Source organism: Crinia signifera, chromosome 8, assembly GCF_055691185.1.
Source record: "Crinia signifera chromosome 8, ASM5569118v1, whole genome shotgun sequence".
Lineage (NCBI taxonomy): Eukaryota > Metazoa > Chordata > Amphibia > Anura > Myobatrachidae > Crinia > Crinia signifera.
Window position 1 is genome coordinate 108,929,437 of NC_139224.1, and position 21,525 is coordinate 108,950,961.

The 21,525-nt window shown below is 44.7% G+C and overlaps 1 protein-coding gene across 5 annotated transcripts in view; it reads right to left on the reverse strand.

Annotated features, from left to right (window-relative positions):
- Window positions 1-21,525, reverse strand: part of AGL (amylo-alpha-1,6-glucosidase and 4-alpha-glucanotransferase) — a 92,326-nt gene that overhangs the window by 53,260 nt on the left and 17,541 nt on the right. For 2 of the 5 annotated variants that reach the window (XM_083156956.1, XM_083156960.1), the window contains exons 1-3: window positions 9,504-9,641; window positions 9,034-9,183; window positions 2,025-2,235 (exon numbers count right to left, since the gene is read on the reverse strand). In XM_083156956.1, the coding sequence (XP_083013082.1) occupies window positions 2,025-2,235; window positions 9,034-9,115 (293 nt within the window). In that variant the 5' untranslated portion in view covers window positions 9,116-9,183; window positions 9,504-9,641. Of the gene's footprint in view, window positions 1-2,024; window positions 2,236-9,033; window positions 9,184-9,503; window positions 9,656-21,525 lie in introns of those variants that run through there. The other 3 variants (XM_083156957.1, XM_083156958.1, XM_083156959.1) reach the window with 2 other exon arrangements.

Here is a 21,525-nt window from a genome sequence, read left to right on the forward strand (position 1 = left end):
CAAATGGATGTATGTCACTGGATCTTAAGGCACACAGCACAAATGGATGTATCTGTCACTGGATCCTAAGGCACACTGCACAAATGGATGTATCTGCCACTGGATCTTAAGGCACACAGCACAAATGGATGTATTTGTCACTGGATCCTAAGGCACACTGCAAAAATGGATGGATGTCACTGGATCCTAAGGCACACTGCACAAATGGATGGATGTCACTAGATCCTAAGGCACACAGCACAAATGGATGTATGTCACTGGATCCTAAGGCACACTGCACAAATGGATGTATGTCACTAGATCTAAGGCACACAGCACAAATGGATGTATATCACTGGATCCCTAGGGGCACAGCACAAATGGATGTATTTGTCACTGGATCCTAAGGCACACTGCACAAATGGATGTATATCACTGGATCCTAAGGCACACAGCACAAATGGATGTATGTGCCACTGGATCCTAAGGCACACTGCACAAATGGATGTATGTGCCACTGGATCCTAAGGCACACTGCACAAATGGATGTATCTGTCACAGGATCCTAAGGCACACTGCACAAATGGATGTATCTGTCACTGGATCCTAAGGCACACTGCACAAATGGATGTATCTGCCACTGGATCTTAAGGCACACAGCACAAATGGATGTATTTGTCACTGGATCCTAAGGCACACTGCAAAAATGGATGGATGTCACTGGATCCTAAGGCACACTGCACAAATGGATGGATGTCACTAGATCCTAAGGCACACAGCACAAATGGATGTATGTCACTGGATCCTAAGGCACACTGCACAAATGGATGTATGTCACTAGATCTAAGGCACACAGCACAAATGGATGTATATCACTGGATCCCTAGGGGCACAGCACAAATGGATGTATTTGTCACTGGATCCTAAGGTACACTGCACAAATGGATGTATATCACTGGATCCTAAGGCACACAGCACAAATGGATGTATGTGCCACTGGATCCTAAGGCACACTGCACAAATGGATGTATGTGCCACTGGATCCTAAGGCACACTGCACAAATGGATGTATCTGTCACAGGATCCTAAGGCACACTGCACAAATGGATGTATCTGTCACAGGATCCTAAAGCACATTGCACAAATGGATGTATCTGCCACTGGATCCTAAGGCACACTGCACAAATGGGTGGATGTCACTGGATCCTAAGGCACACAGCACAAATGGATGTATGTCACTGGATCTTAAGGCACACAGCACAAATGGATGTATCTGTCACTGGATCCTAAGGCACACTGCACAAATGGATGTATCTGCCACTGGATCTTAAGGCACACAGCACAAATGGATGTATTTGTCACTGGATCCTAAGGCACACTGCAAAAATGGATGGATGTCACTGGATCCTAAGGCACACTGCACAAATGGATGGATGTCACTAGATCCTAAGGCACACAGCACAACTGGATGTATGTCACTGGATCCTAAGGCACACTGCACAAATGGATGTATGTCACTAGATCCTAAGGCACACAGCACAAATGGATGTATATCACTGGATCCCTAGGGGCACAGCACAAATGGATGTATTTGTCACTGGATCCTAAGGCAGACTGCACAAATGGATGTATATCACTGGGTCCTAAGGCACACAGCACAAATGGATGTATGTCACTGGATCCTTAGGGGCACAGCACAAATGGATGTATGTCACTGGATCCTTAGGGGCACAGCACAAATGGATGTATTTGTCACTGTATCCTAAGGGGCACAGCACAAATGGATGTATGTCACTGGATCCTTAGGGGCACAGCACAAATGGATGTATCTGTCACTGTATCCTAAGGGGCACAGCTAGTGAGATCAAACTTTATAACCTGTAAGATATCAGACATCGTCCAGCTGTATTTTTGGGGAATCACAAACACAATAATAACATTCTAGGTTCAATCTTTATCCAGATCATGAATGTTTTGTTTTTGCCCAGACAACTAATACTAACATACAGTATGCAAACAATTACATCACATTGTTGGTTACTTACGACAGGTTAAATCGATACTGGTATGAGCCAGCAATCTTCAAATCCACTTTACAGAACTTGTCTGAATCTTCCTCCCGGCCACTTGGGTTGTGCCACTGCAGAGGGTGGAAAGTTTGACGGTCAAAGGCGCCACCATTTGATGGGTAGTTGGAATACACGATTACATCTTTTCCTTGCAAAGTGGGTCCCAATCTGAATTGTAGCTCGAAGCCTAAAATAATTCACATAAAATTTAGATAGTCTTGCACCAGACTCAGACATGTTACTTTGGTTACTTATGACTGTTCTTAGACACAGCAACATTTTCTGAGGGCCAGATGTACTAAGCTAGAAAAGTGATAAAATGTCTAATGTGTTTGAAAAATGACAGTTAGGAGCTGATTGGCTGGTGGTTTATCACTCCCCATTTTATTAATTTTCAAGCTCAGTACATTTGCCCCCTTCTGTTGTAACAAATCCAAAAATGCTTTGGTAGCAGCTTGGACTTATAACAAACTAGATGGCACAGAATACTGGGAATTGTAGTATAGTCGCAGACTGAATTATACAATGTGTTAGGCTGTTACAAATTGCAAAAGAACTGTATTATGGAAAATTGCAGCATTAAGCAATTCTGCTTCTCTCCTGAACTCTCGAGAACAGGAGATCTGAGGGGTTCACATACTTTTCTTGCAGGAACCCTGTGACAATGCTCTGTACAAAAAAAATGTATATCTCCATAACAGTGGTATCCTGAAGATGAGGCCAATGAAAAAATGTTTGCACCAATTAGATAAGTGAGGAAATGAGACTGGAGGGCCAATAGAGCAGGCATGGCCAAGCTGTTGTGAAACTACAAGTCCCATCATGCCTTCCACACAGTTTTGCTATTAGGGTATGCTAAAACTATGGCAAGGCATGCTGGGATGTGTAGTTTCACAACAGCAGAGGACCACAGTATGGCCATGCCTGCAATGAAGAAGATGAGGAAAACGTGGACACACTATATATAACCAAGCAATAACAGTATAGAAGACAGTGTAAAACACAAGGATGCATCTAGAGAGATTAAAAAGAAAGGTACTTGTTTCCTAGCACGGCCACAAAGATCTTGATCGTGGGCATCGTGAGGAAAAATCGGGGGCATCGCATGCACTAAAAAATCGGGTGCGATGGTACCGACGCGATGCCCGCGATTTTCCCATAGGGAACAATGTTAAATACCTCAATTTAGCCGCGATGCCCCCGATTTCCCATAGGAATCAATGTTAAATGGCTCAATTTACCCAAATCATCATAGGGAACAATGGGAAATGGGCCAGAAAACCAAAAAAACACAGCTGAACACTGAAATGTCCCCCCAAAAGTAGTTGACGCCACCCCATGATCAACGCGAACCCGAAGCGTGGCAAGCGCAGCGAGCCCGAAGGGACGCGTTTACCTGTGAAGGTATCTGCGTCCGCTCGCCACGCTTCGGGCTCGGTGGCTTGCTGCGCTCGCCACACTAATCTGTTCTCAACTCCACGCCAACGTGGATAGTGGGGGTATGAAAAGGTCGGAGGACGCGTACCGCCACCCCTCGCGGGCTCGCTGCGCTCGCCACGCTTCGGGTTGGCGTTGATCGTGGGGTGGCGTAAACTACTTTTGGGGGGACATTTCACTGTTCAGGGGTGTTTTTTGGGTTTTCTGGCCCATTTACCATTGTTCCCTATGATGATTTGGGTCAATTGAGCCATTTAACATTGATTCCTATGGGAAATCGGGGGCATCGCGAGTAAATTGAGGCATTTAACATTGTTCCCTATGGGGAAATCGGGGGCAACGCGTCTGGACCATTTAAGCCTTTTTTAGCCGCATACGACGCGACCGACGCAATATTGACTTTTTTCAATGCATTTCAATGGGAAAATCGGGGGCATCGCGTCGGTCACGTCGTATACCACTAAAAAATGCCCGCGATTGTGGCCGTGCTAGGAAACAAGTACCAAAAGAAAAATTATTGGGAACACTTAGGCAGATACATACACACATAACCAATTGGCAGTCCAGACCTGCAGGAGAGGACATAAGGCATAGTCAGGGTGAGTGAAGGTGGCAGTTAAGACACAGGATGCTCTGAGGGAAGGGAAGACATAGTACAGTAGTAGATGTGAATAGATGTTGGAAACAAGATGGACAGACATGAGAGAGTGAGGTTAGACCTACAGGAATTAAGATGTGAAGCCTTTGGAGAATCATAAAAAAAGGTGTGATTAAGCAAGGGAGGACCAAAATGTTCTCTGTACTGTATAACAATCAATAGAATGATTTGTTTACTATACTGAGTGAATATAGGTCAGTTGAACACTCTCAGCACAATATATATAAATGCTATCTGTTTTGTATATGATGGTAAAATAAATGACATATCTGTCAATGCAGGGCAGTGCTAAAGATAAGCTGTTTGAATTTATTTGTGTGGTATTAACAGGGAGAATAAATAGGCTAGGGATGTGAAAAGATCTGATCTGTTCTACAGGGAGCATTATCCAGGATGGAGGGGGGGGGGGGGTCGCTACAGCAGCTCCTAAAAAGGGGTAATACATAGACTGTGCTTCCTAAGACTGAGGGGGTGATGCGTTCCTCCATCTCCATGGCTGGCCTGAGTTGCCCGGACAGGCCAGGATAAAAAGTTCTCATCAACATCCCTGAAGAGAGCTAGTAGGCCTTGTGCCCTTCTCTGTTGTCTGGCAGAGGCATGCATAGATGTCCTACTTTTCATGTACAAATTAACACTGCCTGTAACTGCAGGGCACATTTATTAAGCATGGTGAAGGCAGCATCAAATCAGCTTCCAACTGACAAGTTACAGGCTGGGGTTGAACAATGACAGTTAGGGGCCAATTGGCTGCTGCGTTATCACCGGACACTTTATGACTTCACCGGGCTTAATACATCTGCCCCGAATAATAGATCAAATAGTAGCAAACATCCATTAACTAATAGTAATCAAAAATACAATTTAATATATATATTAAAAAAAAACAGCTGGTCAGTGGTTTTCATCAGGAAATACCATTCAGTATAAAAAAGGACATTTGTTTGTAAGAAATCATCTCATATCATATGTTCACAAATCTGCATTATACAGTATGACACTGACTTTAAGACAGGTCATTATGAGACGTCTGTATGACACTGAAAGGTCACTCGGGGCCCCTGTGCAGCCCACCACAGTGACTGCTAATATTAGCCCTCTCTGCAGAAGTATATGCCATTGGTGTCCTGTTTCTGAGGGCGATGACACCAGGAATATTTGTCTTAAATTAACTTGGCCTTCACCAGCCAAGGGTCGTCGGCAATGTAGTAATGCATGATAAGGTCAGACAGGCATTACGCTGCACAGATACCTACAACCCTACATAAGAGAGAGTGTGTATAATGTCTCGGCCAAAGATCACAGGTCCACGTAATAACTGTTACAAGGAAAACGGGTCGACAGCATGAAGGTCGACATACTTAGGTTGACCAGTAAAGGTCAAAAGGGCTTAGGTTGACAAATGAAATAGGTCAACAGGTCCAAGGTCAACAGGATCGGAAAGCCGACACAAGCATTAGGTTGACAATGGGAAGGTCGACAGTGAAAAGGTCAACATTAGTTTTTCACCTTTTTTTGTCCCAAATGACGACATAACTCGACATGGACACCGTATGAGTGTACCGCTGCACTCACCATGCTTCGGACACGGTGCCTCGATGCGCCCAGCACACAATTATATTCTCCCTCCACACCGTGGCCAATAAGCGGCCCTTCAGGTGTTGATGAACTACACATCCTAGCATGACTTGCGATTTGTCCGTGCTGAAACTGATGCAGGGCATGCTGGGATGTGTAGTTTATCGACAGCTGGGGGTCTGCTTATTGCCCACCTCTGCCCTAGTGGATGGTAGGGTATGAAATACTGCCTGTTTTTACAGAAATAAAAAAAAACACAAAAAACTCATGTTGACCTAATGTATTTCGATCTTGATACGGTCGACCTAGCGACCTATCCCAGAAAAATGGGCACAGAAGAAAAAATAGAGCTCTGCTTTATTCATGTTAATCTCTCCTAATGAACGAGATTGTTGGTGGATGTTAAAACATAAACTAATTGAAATCATTACTGATACACTGCAATTCTCTGCCCACTATGTATAAATTAATCTCCCAAAATGGCAAATGTATGTAAAAATTTCAGGAGATTATTAAATATATTTAAAAAGAATGTGTGATTAAGAAAGGAAACAAATCCCCCATATGGGAAACTTCCTGTCAGCGATCCCACTGAGGAAACTGTAGGTACTGTCCACTGTATGATTGAGATGACTGATGACAGAAAATAATGTCTAGTACTCAGGCGGACAGCAAACGCAATGCTACAATATGATGATTCCAACCAATATGCAGTGGTTCTGTAGGACACAAACTGTACTTTAGATTTAGGGGCCAATTCAGGATCGCTTATTGCTTAGTGATAGCCCAATGAATATATTCTCATAATGTTATGCCGTGTTGATATATAGATACATAGACAGCATATGAAATGAAACAGGAACAACACTTTCAGCAAAACTTTTAGCCACTAGGGCAGTGGTGGTGGGCACAAAGCTGCCAGTAGCCCAGCAATACTCCCGTGTGTGTGCTTCCTGTGAAGGTTAAGCAATTCCAGTGTGTCTGTGAGTAGGAGTTCTGATGTCAAGTCAACAGTAGGAATTCAATTTTCCGACTGTCAAAACCTTTCAGCAGTCGGAATGGTAGTGGATTGAGGAAAATGGCTGTGGATTTGACATTCCAGCCCCTAGGTGTGCGACCGTGGCTGTATCTGCATACTAAATGGAAAAAAAATGCAGGCATACCACATATCATTTTAGTCAGCAGAGCCTGCTTGTGCATCCTATGTACAATATGAATAAAATGCAATTCAGCAATAAAATATGCTTAACACTAACTAATAGCTCACTCACGCCAGGCATTTCCCGCTGCATGGCATATTGAGGCAAGATGGATAGTATGAGGATACATCTGTATAAACATATAGCAAGGTATCAATTATATAGCTAATTGATTAGGTAAGTGACAGTAAAGCAGCAGTGTGAGCTGTAGTATACAGGATGAAAGGGACGATTTAAAGCAGCCATTTTGCATGTAGATGCTACCTTCAGTCAGCTTACTACGCAGCCTGTCACTTTTCGAGTCTGCTCCCTGATGCAGCATTTGCCCAATTTATGAGCCCTCCCCTGCTGAGGTACCACACACATAATGGCCGCTTAAAGGTTACTTTTATCATACACTGCTTCTTTAAAGGGCCCTACACACAGAGAGATTTGTGCCAGAGATACATAATGGGAGATTCAGCACGAGAGATTTCAAATCTCTCAATTTAAATAATAGGTTTGAATAAAGCCTTGGGGAGTGTCATATGACACATGTGTCCCGAATTAAAGGGATGAGTTGGTCACCCTATAAACAGTGGACACCTGTAATTCCTCTGATCACACACCACTGCTGATGTGTGCCTCAATTGAAGCTATATATATCAAATATCGGCAATTGTGATGCTATATTAATAACACAGCCAGATTCAGGAGGATATCCATAATTTCCAGAGGACGGTTAGGCGCCCCACCTCTGGAAGCAAGCTCCATTCCATCGGAGCCCAGCGGCACCCGCCGCATCAGGTGCACCGTTCGTGCTGACGGAAGAAGAGAAAGGACATGCGGCGTCTCCACCGGCCGCAGCACGCCAACCTCCCAACCCGCCACACTCGGTCCCGGCACTAGAGGTAGGGAAAGTTAGTACAGCACACTCCACGGACTTTTACACCGGCTCAGAAGAGCTGTAAGCATTACAACTAACCCGCTTTTTACTTTCAGGTGTTTTCTCACTTATTTTCCTTTTTCTTAATATCTATTATTTTATAATTAGCGCTCATCCCCCCTTACTTTATTACCTGCAAAAACGTATTGAGCTGCTTTTTTTCACCCCACTCCAGCGCAGTGAAAAAACACCCCATTTTTTAATGAATAAAATGCAATTCAGCAATAAAATATGCCTAACACTAATTGAATAGCTCACTCACGCCAGGCATTTCCCGCTACATGGCATATTGAGGCAAGATGTACAGTATGAGGTACTAACCCTCATTGTCTCACAGTGGGCGGGATACATCAATTCTTGCAAAATGATAAAGTGGAGAGAGACAAAGTACCAACCAAGGGGCTCCTGTAATTTTTCAAACACATGACAGGAGCCGATTGGTTGGTAGCTTCTCACTCTTCACTTTATCATTCTCAAAGTGTGATGCATATGCCCCAATAATATATCAAGCTATTGAAGCTATAGGTACTATGGGTAAAAAAAATATATATATTCTAATATAATCCAAAATTAAAGACAATAAACATTTATTTCTTCTTATAACTCCCTCCTTCTCCTATGTCAAAGGTAAGAGGTTGAGAGTCTGTAATTTATTATTTAGGAGAGTAAATGTTCTTTGGATCATCTGCAAACATTAAATAACTACTGATAACAGCTCAGTCTTTTGCAATTGCTTTGAGAAATAGTTGTATATGTGTGGTAATAGCCTGATGTGACCAGTGGCAGCGAATCACCTACTCAGCATAACCACACATTGTGAGTGCATTGCTCGTATATGAGGTATTGCTTAGTTCAGTGGATCCCAAACTGTGTGCCTAGGCACCCTGGGGTGCCTCAGGACACTTGCAGGGGTGCCTTGGGTTGGTGGACCAAGATCAATTCATATTATTTATCGTCAATGTACCAGGCAAAACCAGTGCTGGTGGCTGCCAATCATAATATATGCGGACAAACAGAAGCAAATCCTGCCCTTCACCAGATAACTGTGACATATACACACAATGCACTTCATTTAATTTTTTTTTCTGAATTTCTCGATAAAAAATTGGCCTAGGGGTGCCTTGAAAATATTTTGATGCTTTAGGGTGCCGTGATTCAAAAAAGTTTGGGAACCCCTGGCTAGTTACTTACCCTGTTCGAGCCTGAAGAGCTTTTTATCCAGCTTCTCCATGTGATTGAGCAGCAGCACCCGAACCTGCTTAGAGAGCTCCATTGTGATTTCTGGATTCTGGTATACTCCTCAGACCATGGGCAGATGTGACATGGAAATACAAGTGACCCCTGCAAGAAAAGAAAGCAAAAAAAGACATTGAATGCATGACAGGCAACCCTGATGCGTCATGGATAAAGCTGCACTCTTACATTGTTGAAGCCTAATAAAAGTAATGAGGGAAACTGTCCGGCTGTCCCTGGGTAATGTACAAGGATGCACTAGGCTGGAGGCTGTATAACACAGATCAGTGTGGGAGATTTGTTGCCATGCACAGACACTGCCAGTCAGATACAGTGTGCCTGATACACAGGAAGCACTCAGAACATCATGTTGGCATCCAAATAATCCTTGTTATCCAGCAAACAATCTAAATATATTTGGATCTCACCTCCTTGTCACATACACCCCCTTCAAAGACCCTCCAAATGTCCCTGAGACTCTGGGAGAATGCAGTACGTGCAGAGAGACATACAGTAGATTCGGTGCACAGCAAAGAGAAAGGGACCTCCCTCTGTACTTACTTAGCACATCTCAGCCTTCCTATGACATGCCTGGCCAGTAATAAACACACATTCACAGCCTAGGCTAGCAGGCCCTCCCACTGCTTGCAGGAAGATACACACAAACAGCCCAGTTCTCTTACTGCTGGTGTAGTGTTAACACCTCCTCATCCTCTCCCACTGACAGCACATCCACCTTATAATGCATTTATCTGTCTGCAACTACTGGACCGTACTAAACATTCTGTAGCACACAGACTGTGTAGTGATTACTCCGGGGGCTCTCAATTGTGTAGCAGAGGATATAAATTATGCAGAACACCCAATAATTGCTTGTCCCAGGTTTAAGAAATTTGTCCTGGGAAATGAACATATATTTCAGATTGTAAGCTTGCGAGCAGGGCCCTCCTTCCTCTATGTCGGTTTGTTTCTACCCAGTTTGTTTAATAACTGTTGTTTCCAATTGTAAAGCACAAAGGAATATGCTGCGCTACATAAGAAACTGTTAATACATATTGACTAACCTTTAGTGCCAGTACATAGCCTTATTTACCCCTTTCACATCGGGCTGACCCAGGTTTAACCCTTCTTATAACCCGTAGGGGTAAATGCAGCACTTTGCTGGGGGGTGGGGTTCCTGTACATGTATTTTAAGTACATCATATATAATAAACACACAATCGCACTTTTGTATATATACATATACATACATACAGCATACATACTGTACATACATTCAATATATATATAATAAACACACACACAAACGCACTTTTGTATGTATGTATACATACATACAGCATACATACTGTACATACATTCAAAGTATACTTACAAAAACATATCATACATAAACACACACATTTTTTAATAATTACCAAGTCCCCCGGCGTCCACAGCAGGCCTTCAGCATCCTCTCCGGCGTCTCTAGTGGTCCCAGGAGTGCATTGCGTACCGGTGACGTCACCAGAGCGCCTGGGAACTCGCGCAATGCACTCCTGGGACCGCTGGAGATGCCAGAGACGGTGCTAAAGGCCTGCCGTGGACGCCGGGGGACAACGTGGGAGCCGAGGGACCATCGGGGCACCACCAGGGGACAGGTAAGTATGCCTAAAAAAAAATTATTCCAAAAACCGGAAAAATCCCTTATCCGGAATGCTCGTGGTCCCGAGTATATATACACACACACAGTATACATATATACATATTTACACAAACACACACATACAGGCATACAAGTACATATGCACTGCATATACACACACATAGGGAATTATTTTGGTGCGTTTAAAAGGATCTTATGCTCGCACGGGGACCAATGTTTTGCATTTCTGCGCATGTGCATACCCCGGGTGTGTGCGGCCACAGCTAACAGACTGTTCTCTGGGTGCATGCAGCAATGGCTGCGGGCCAGGGGGTATGGGGCGGCGGCGGATAGTCGCGCCCATGGGAATGCGTTCCCATCACCGGATGTCAGCTGCCCGGCCACTTCCTTTTGAATGCCCACGCACATCTAAGGTTACCTCAGAGTAACCTTAGATGTGCGTGGGCCTTCCACATCATTCAATGGTTGGTGACCATCAAATGATGTGGGTGTTCCCCCACAGTCTGCAAATGGATGTTTATGTTAAGCATAAATTCGCAGCCCGTGCATACGAATCTGGCATGTGAGTGGGGCACGTGTGTATCGGCATTCGCAGGGAGGCGTCTGGTGGACTCGCAAGGCCAATCAACCAGAATAAGGTCCATAGTGTATATAAACATAGCATATACACACACATAACATAAATATATATACACACACACACACACATACAGACATAGACGTGCGCACATTGAGTGTTAGGGGTGCACAGGCACCCCCTAATGCTGTGCACACCCTAATGAACACCTCCCTGCTGCTAGCAATAATTTTCCAAAGACATTTGTTTTTTAGAACTATATTCCATTTAAAGAAGCATTGTTCAATTATTTGTTTTGCATTGTTACTTGTACTAGACCATTGTCATATCACTACATACCTGCACCATCCATAAATATATTATTTACTTTATTTGCATCTACTGTTACACAATTAGATGATTAAAACTAAAATAGGCAGGAGATTATGGTGTGGCTGAGAGACGTTTTATATTGTAGTGAGTGCCATACATATACCCATACATACATACAAACAACATATACACACATAGCTTACATACACACAAACACACATATAGCATTTCATAGACACAGCATATACATACACACAAACACAGCATATATACACACATAGAATATATACACACATCATATACACACTGACAGACACACACATGGCATACATACACACATACATACTCCCCTCTCAAGAAAACATCAGGAGAGCAAGTGCCTCACATTGTCACCATAATAAGAAATTTTTGAACAATATCGCTCAGAAGGGCCTTGTGTGTAAATAGCATTAATCCAGCACATTTTAAAAGGACCCCTTGCATGTTCAGACGAGGGAGGTTCTCTTTAACAATGGCAATGCTGCATCATGGACGTTACATCCCCCCCCACCCCTGATGACCCCCCCACACACACACACACACCTGCTAATGACTGCGCCCCTGCTGGGTCCCTTCCACCGCCAATATTGACATCGGCGGGGGTCGGCTAGTATATAACACCTCTCTGGGTCAGATGTATCAAGTTTCAAAAAGAGATAAAGTGGAGAGTGATAAACAGCCCGCCAATCAGCACCTACCTGTCATTTTTCAAACCGAGCCTGTAGCCTGGCAGTTAGAAGCTGATCGGCTGGCTGTTTATCACTCTCCATTTTATCACTCTTTGAACTTGATACATCCGGCCCTCACTCTCCCTCTTTAGATGAAGCTGCTGGCAGCCGCACAGCCTGCCTGAGGCTGCATTAAAAATAGATAAAAATCAGTCATCTGCGCCGATGGATCAACGTGCCCAGATTTAATCGATAAATCTGGGCATTGGGGGGGATCCTGCAGTTAGTTGGTGCAATGTCTCATTTACCAATGCCACCAACTAATTCTATAAACATGTGAACAATTCAAGAGAACAATCTTCAGTTGTGATTTTGAGACCATTTATTAATAACTGCATTTGCAATGTAGGTGCGATATCAACAGCTAAAATCACACTGCAACATGCAATTATACTGCCGGAACATATGAATGAACACACACACAAATCCAGGGGCTCTGAAAGGACCCTGTTCCTGAGATGCTGATTATTACTGTGTAGGGACATATGTGTGGCCCACTTACCACGCCTGCGGTGGTAATTGGGCCACACATGTGTCCTATGAAATATCACTGAGAAAGGCTTTTGACTGTCCCAGTGATATTTCTGCACATTGTTGTCCATTGGCTACAGCAGCACAAAAGCCATCTACAGATGGTGTTAGCTGCTGGGGCCAAACTTGGGGTGCTTGGCATTCCGACGCTTGGTAAATCTGACAGTATCGCCTCCTCCATAGAAACAATTGGGGCTGTGGCTTCATCATACATTAGGGCAGTGGTTCCCAAACTGTGTGTCTTGGCACCCTGGGGTGCCTTGGGTCACTTGCATACTTTATACCTGGAGGATCCAGGAGGCAAAGCAGCAGAACACTGATACAATGTAGTAATTCTACTAGCTTAATATAACATTGATACAATGTGATAATCTCATAGAAGCAAACAAGTCTCATACCTCCCCAGGGTAAACATATTTCTTGGCACATTCCAAATAGGAAACCCTGAATAACATTAACATAAAAGGGAATTAAATGTGCTATTCAAATAGAAAATAAACAAGAACAGACACACCAACCCACGGTTCTAAGCCACCTTTTCTTTACTATATTACTGGTCTTATCTTTAAATAAAATAAAAAAAATGTGCAAAAAAAACAATTGATTGAAATTACAGGAGAAATACAAGTTACATTTTAACAAAACAAGAATCAGCAGAGCCAAACATTTTTTTCTCTATTCCATTGTTTCTTTTGACACTTGCAGGGGTGCCTCTGGTTGGTGGTCCAAATTGGTCAGAATAATAGGCAGAACTAGCGCTTGTGGCCTCCCATTATAAAATATGTGGACAAATGGAAGTGAATCCTTTGCCTCCCCACATAACTAACCCTGAGGATGACATCAAAACACAATTTACTTTAAGTTAATTTGTTTTACCACATTTCTCGATATGGTGCCATGAAAAAAATCTGATACTCTAGGGCAGGCATGTCCAAACTATGGCCCTCCAGCTGTTGTGAAACTACAATTCCCATCATGCCTTGCAACAGTTTTGCTATTAGGGAATGCTAAAACTATTGCAAGGCATGCTGGAATAGCTTTACAACGGCTGGAGGGCCATAGTTTGGAGTTTGGACATGCCTGCTCTAGGGTGCTGGGAACCACTGAATTAGGGTGATACGTACCCTTTGAGTGCCAATGTTGCTGTGACAGATCCTCAAAATATTTGCTAAAACTGCCAGCGTCGCTCACAGCGACTGTTCTTTTAGTATAAACTTCAATACAACCAAGTCAATTAGTTGAAGTTTAGTTAAATATTGCACCCAAAAAAAGATCAGTCGCTGTGAGCAGCGCTGGCATTTTTAACAGATATTTTGAGGTAAACACACTGGAGCCTATGGTCAGCCTGAGTACGCTGTAGATTATGCAGACTGGCTGGTGCCTGTAGTCTGTAAATCAGAATCAATGGTCATGGTGATCCATCGCTGCATCGTCAGTGGCAGTACTTGGATCTTTGCGAATGCTAACAGGAGGTGGCAATCTCCTACAGACGCCTTATGCTGCATTATAATTCTAATTAGACAAAACTGCACTTCTGCTTCCTTGCGGCTGCACAATTCCATATAAACATGAATCAGGCAGATAGTTAGCCGAATAACTATCTATGTATTTGTGATAGGCGATAGGTGAGGAAGAGCTATTTTGCAGTAAACATGTGTTTTTTCTGTTCCCAGAGTGGGTTATCATTAGGGATGTGCACCGGACACTTTTCGGGTTTCGGGTTCTGATTACCTTGAGGTTTTGGGTTTTAATGGGTTTTGCCAAAACACCTCCTAAGTGTTTTGTGTTTGGATTTCTTGGGTTTTGGGTTCTGATTTTTTTTGTTAAAAAGGCATTTATTTTTTTGCTCCTACGCTATATTAACCTCAATAACATTAATTTCCACTCATTTCCAGTCTATTCTGAACACCTCACAATATTGTTTTTAGGGAAAAAGGTTGCACCGAGGTAGCTGGATAACTATGCTAAGCCACACAAGTGTGCGGCACAAACACGTGGCTCATGTAAGAGTGGCACTGCAGCAGTAGATACAGCAGTATTAGGCAGTGAGCCCCAGACCAGACAGGTAGATACGGCAGTATTAGGCAGTAAGCCCCAGACCAGACGGTAGATACACCAGTATTAGGCAGTGAGCCCCAAAACAGACGGTAGATACGGCAGTATTAGGCAGTGAGCCCCAGACCAGACGGTAGATACGCCAGTATTAGGCAGTGATCCCCAGACCAGACGGTTGATACAGCAGTACTAGGCACCAGACAGGTAGATACGTCAGCAATACTAGTATTGTGCACCAGCAGAATTTCTAATAATTAATTTTATTATTAGGTACTGCTTGGCAGTGGCACACGTCTGTGCACCAGCAGCATGGAATTATTTTTTACAGTCCCACACAGCACAAGTATTATTTTTTAATTAAATTAGATATAGAAGCCTAGTATGTAGTTGTACTACTAGATAGGTACACTTAGGCAGTAACACTGCCAGTGGCAACAGTGGACTGAGTAAATAATACTGGCAACCTCTATTCACAGTATTCGGTGCAGGCAGCACCAGTGGACTATATATAATTCAATAATTAAGTATTAATAATATAGCAGCCTAGTAGGTAGAGAAAATAAACTACTAGGTAGGTAGGCAGTAGCACTGCCAGTGATCACCACAAAAGGTAGTTACACATCACCAGTAGCTTTATGCAGTGCACCAGCAGAATTTATAATAATTAATTTTATTATTAGGTACTGCTTGGCAGTGGCACTCAGTGGCACACGTCAGTGCACCAGCATACCTCCCAACTTTCTGCTCGCCGGACCCGGGACACTGGTGATGCGCGCCGAAGGAAAAAAAAAATTGTGTGGGGGGGGGGGCTAATTTCGGGGCGTGGCCTATACTCACGGCTCTCCCGCGAGGCCACGCCCCCATTTTCCCCCCTGGCTGCGGGAATAGATGCTGTGCGCATGCGCACAGCGTTTATTCCCCGCTGCTTAGCAGCCGACAGGGGGGACTCCCAACAGCACCAGAGGTAGGCCCCAGCACAGAGGAGACAGTAGTACTACAAGTACACAGTTAGACTATCCTCCTTGCTAGGGAGAGCCCACCCTAAGCAGAGAGGAGAACAGAGTACACAGCAGCACTGAGGGAGACAGCCCCAGCGAATAAAATAATTACAGCACAGCAGAGGTAGACCGCACAGAGGAGACAGTAGTACTACAAGTACACAGTTAGACTACACAGCAGCACTGAGAGACAGCCCCAGCGAATAAAAAATATTGGGTGAGATTTAATAGGATGAGAGATTCAGAAAGTGAGAGATTTGGTAAGAAATCTCCAGTTTGTTTATCATTTACACTGCAAAATCAAACTGGTTTTGCAGTGTAAATGATTGCTGCTGTAAAAAAACTGGAGATTTCTTACCAAATCTCTCACTTTCTGAATCTCTCATCCTATTAAATCTCACCCATTGCGTTCAAGGTCAAGCTCAAGTTTAGGCCCCAGCAGCAGCACCAACACACCCTCTCCCAACCCACTACTAGACTGGAGTGAAGATGGCGGGCGCAGCAGCCGCTATTTAAAGCCTCGTGAAATCCGGCGCCGGGAGATGACGTTCTGACCACACGGACGGACCCGAGTCAGGCGGGAATCTCCGAGCACTGTTCGGAACCGGGCTAGGAATGATGACGTCCGTGGGGGCTTGGATCTCTGGAATCCGAGTCTGCACATCTCTAGTTATAATGGAGAATTTCCTGCCTTCTCCAGCGGCATCCCTGCTCCATGGGGCCAGTTTATGTAAGATCGCCAACACAATGTGATCTGGGCTGAAGCTTGGCACGCAGGATCATTGAATATCTGATCCTATCAATGGGATGTATCTCCCAAAGGAGCCCATCCCATGTGATCTGCTTCCTGGAGTGCCAGGGAAACTGTACATGCGTGGTCAGTGCTGCCCCCATAGGCCACAATGGGCTACTGCCATCTCAGAATGGAAGGAGCCCAGGAACCCGAGGCAATGCTATCCAATATTGATAAAACCGGCAGCATTGCATCCCCCCATAGAAACAGATCTGGGAAGCGGCTGCTGACAGAGCAGGAGGGATTGCCGCAAACATTGGAGATTCCTGCTGCGGTACCTCCATTTACATTCCGGGGTATTAATATTGGTACTTGTGTACTAGCACGGCGCCCACGATATTTGGTCGCATGACATATAATCGCATCGCATGGCATACACCTTATGCACTGCGATGCGATGTGATTTAAAATTGTATAAGCCCCCTATACGATGTTTAATTGTATAAGTACCCTAATGGGGGCTTACAATGTTAAAATGCACCCCCACGCCACCCCCACTATGAACGTGAACCCGAAGCGTGGCGAGCCCGTGAGGGGGGCAGGAACGCGTCCTATGACCTTTTCATACCCCCACTATCCACATAGGTCTAGAGTTGATATTATATAGTGTGGCGAGCGCAGCGAGCCACCAAGCCCGAAGCGTGGCGAGCCCCGCGAGGGGACGCGTGTTACTTTACATGTATTCCGCGTCCCCTCGCCACGCTTCAGGCTTGGTGGCTCGCTGCGTTCGCCGCACTATATAAAGTCAACTCCACGCCGACGTGGATAGTGGGGGTATGAAAAGGTCGTAGGACGCGTTCCGCCGCCCCTCGCGGGCTTCCTGCGCTCGCCACGCTTCGGGTTGGCGTTGATAGTGGGGGTGCCGTTGGGGGTGCTTTTAACATATTAAGCACCCAACACATTTAATTAACTTATAGGGGCCACTTTTAACATGGGAAAACCCATTAGGGTACTTATACATTTTTAAATCGCATACCATTGTATATGCGATAGAATGGCATACAATTCGATGGTATACAATTTAAAATTGTATACCATCGCATCGCATACCATCGCATGCCTTATGGTCTGCGATGCGATGGGCGCCGTGCTAGTACACAATTAATATTTGTGGCTAACCACAAATATTATATGATAAATGGGGCCCCATGTCTGAATCACATAAAGCTCTGCTTTCCCCTCCGCAGTTGAGTACAGAGGGGTAGATGTAGGTTACCATCAGGGCAGCCGAGAGGGGGGGGGGGGGGGGGGGGGCGGCTACTAATTACCCGGGCTTGCTGGAAAGGCCCACGGGGGCCCTGGTCCGACCCCCCCCTCCCTTCCGGGCAGCAGCAGCACACACCTCTACAGCATGTGGTGTGCTGACAGCAGGCTCAGCATGAGCATCTCACTGACAGCATGAGAGCTCATGCTGAGCCTGCTGTCAGCACAGCACATGCTGTAGTTGTGTGCTGCTGTTACTGAGGGGGGGGGGGGGGGGACAATAACACACACACCCCCTCGACTTTCAACCCCCTATAAACATTTTATGGGTGTGGCCTAATCATGGGAGGTGGCCACGCCTCCCATGATTAGGCCACACTCCCAACATTTTACCGGGGCCCAGCATACCTCTCAGCTGCCCTGATTACCATGGGACACTTCTCCTTTGGCTCCCTTCTCTTCCCTGATCACTGATTCATACATCTATCCCAGAATCTATACTGCAAAGTGAAATCTGCAGGGAACGAAGCTCAATGCTTCCCTGTTATTAGCTGGGCACCAGGCACAAGCTCCACCCTCTAACCTCCGCCATCTGACAGGACCTCTCTGATGCTCTGCATTTCACAGAGGACCTGCTGGAGAAGACATCACCACTGGAGCCCTGGATACCGGATCACATTGCCGGGAGTGTAAGAATAAGTATACATAAATTGCTAGTTATCGGAACCGTATATCGCATCGATCTGATGCAATCTATAGTGATAAGTAACAATTCACTTTTCATTTTTGTTTAACATGAATTTTACCCTATGTTTTTTAACCATGGAGCACTGTTTAGATGTCGCCTTGTCAATGTAAATACCAAAAGGGATCTATACTTTTTGCTTACTATGATGAAACCAAACCAGTATTTAGATTATCCACTAAATAGTGTAAATCTGGTTAGTGTAATCTCACATTCAGTCATGGCTTATTGCCTTGCCAGATAAAAGTATTATCTACTGTTTTCAACCTACTTAAAAATATATATATATTTAAATTACATTTTTGATGCATATTCTGCCTAAAAATGACTTTGTGTCACTCAGTACCAAAGCTGTACATAAGTAACTGACACAGCAGCAGCTCTCCTGCCTTTTGCTCTCTACAAGACTGAGAAGCTTTTGAAAAGGATTAAGATTTAAATGTGTCTTTACAGTATGTGAACAAGTATCTGGGGTGCAAAAATACCTTTCCTGCAGTGTTATCATTCAGGCAAGGATGACAACGGGTGTGGTATGGGGCTCCGACAGTCGGGATCCCGACAGTCATTAGCCCGACGTTGGGATCCGACTGCCTGTACTCAGACAACATGGCAAGCACAAAAAAGCCCCTATTGGGCTTGCTGCACTCGCTACGCGAGCCACCTATTCTATTCTCCCTCTATGGGGTCGTGGACACCCACGAGGGAAAATAGTAGGTGGCCATCGGGCACCCAGCTGTCGGCGTTTTGACAGTCGGGATCCCGACGTCGGGATCCCGACGTCGGGTAAATGACTGTCGGAATCTGGCACCCGATGACGGGTGTGGTATGGGGCTCAGGCAGTCGGGATCCCGACAGTCATTAGCCCGACATCATGATCCTGACTGCCCGTAATCAGACAGCATGGCGGGCACAAAAAAGCCCCTTGCGGGCTCGCTGCGCTCGCCACGCCGCGGGCACGGTGGCTCGCTACACGAGCCACCTATTCTATTCTCCCTCTATGGGGGTTGTAATATTTTTGGTTGACTGGATGTAACCCCCCTTTCCCAGTGCTGTGCGTGCCCCCTCCTCTGGTGGGCTGGCTGTCGACCTTCGCCGGTGGGTGTTAGATGTTACTCCCCCCTCCTCTGGCACCCAGTGTCCTGCTGCAACCACTGGAATGGCTGTTACCTTCTCCCCATTCCCAAGGGCTGAGCCTCAGGATGCAGCTACACAGCGCTGCTTGCGGGGACCAATGGTGGAGTGCTGGGGAAGGCTTCGGCAGCGGGTGGGCAAAGAGCAGTGGTGGAGCCAGACGGATTACCCGTAGCGTGCAAGTGATGGGTTGGCGACCACTGCTCTAGAAGATATAAAAGATGCCGCTATGAGAAAGCCCTTTCTGAGCAATATATTTTACTATATCCTCTCGTGCAGTGGTTCCCAAACTGTTGTGAATTGCAGAACCAGATTGGAGTATCAGATTTTTTTCACTGCATCCCTAGGTCCAAAAAAAATATATAAAATTAAGTGGATCCAACAGCACTGGTTTTGTATATTACATTTACCATAAATATTGAAAGGGGTCTACATAAACACAGGTCAAACCAACATGGATAAAGCCACAGATCACTAAAGCAAAGATCCTGCTATAACAATTGGTGCACAAGACGTGGCCTTGTGCCCAGCAGTAGCAGAATAGAAGAAAGGTAGACAGTGGGCAGATATACTATTAAGGTGAATAGTATTGCCATTTAGACTTTCTTGCTGAAACGTGCAGAAAAGAGCTGCTTGCAACTACATATATTACGTCTTAGTGCAGGGGTTCCAAACCATGTCCCTAGGGGAACACTAACATGCCAGGTTATAAGGATAGCCTCATTGAGCCCAAATCTCTTAATTAGTACCTTGGTTATTTTGATCTATGCATCAGTGTATGGCCATGTATACAAAAAACTGGACGGTTAAGCTGGCCATACACTTGTGTGATTTGGCCACTTTTTACTAGATTCCCACAGATCAGGCTGAGAAATCGGATGAAAAGTGTCCAAATCGCATGTGTTTGACCTCTGAGTCGATGCATATTCCCGTGCACATCAGATCATGCAACACATCCGACCTTTGACTCAACAGCGGGGAAGGGCAACACATATGATATATCGTATGCAAAAGAGCCGCATACAATATATTGTATGTGATCATACCACCCAGGAAGCTCCTGGGTGGTTCAAAGGGGGATAGCGGTGACTTTGCTTTGCTGCTCCACTCCATTTGACTAGCTCAAGTGATCTACGCTGTTGAAGAAGCAACATTTATTCCAGCAATAAAACCGTGGTAAACTCAATGTTGTTGAGAACTGTAGAATACTATGTAAGGAATACTCTGATAAATTGCCAATTGAAGCTGCGCAAACTGACAATACTCCACACAAGTCTACAAGTGCAAATACAAAAATTCTCCTTGCCCATTGAGATTATTATGACTAGCATAAAGCCATTTCAATTTAGCAAAAGGACGTATATAGAAAACAGAATTTGGAGGCAGATAAGAACCTCTTGGCCTATCTAGTCTGTTATGAAGATATACACCTGCTTACACACTAGGGTTATTGTTTTGTCAATAGCCAATTAACCTGCCAGTATATATTTTTTTTATTGCAGGAAGAAACTGCAGTACCTGGAGGAAACATACACAACCATTGGTGTGGTTTTAGGTGGAAATCAAATCCATCACTTCAATGCTGTGTGGTAAAAATTGCCGTTTTCTCTAATATCATGGCCCTTATTCTGGTTCACATGTATAGGCAAATTCCTTCTCAAATGGACAAAGCCATGTGCACTACAGGGGGGCC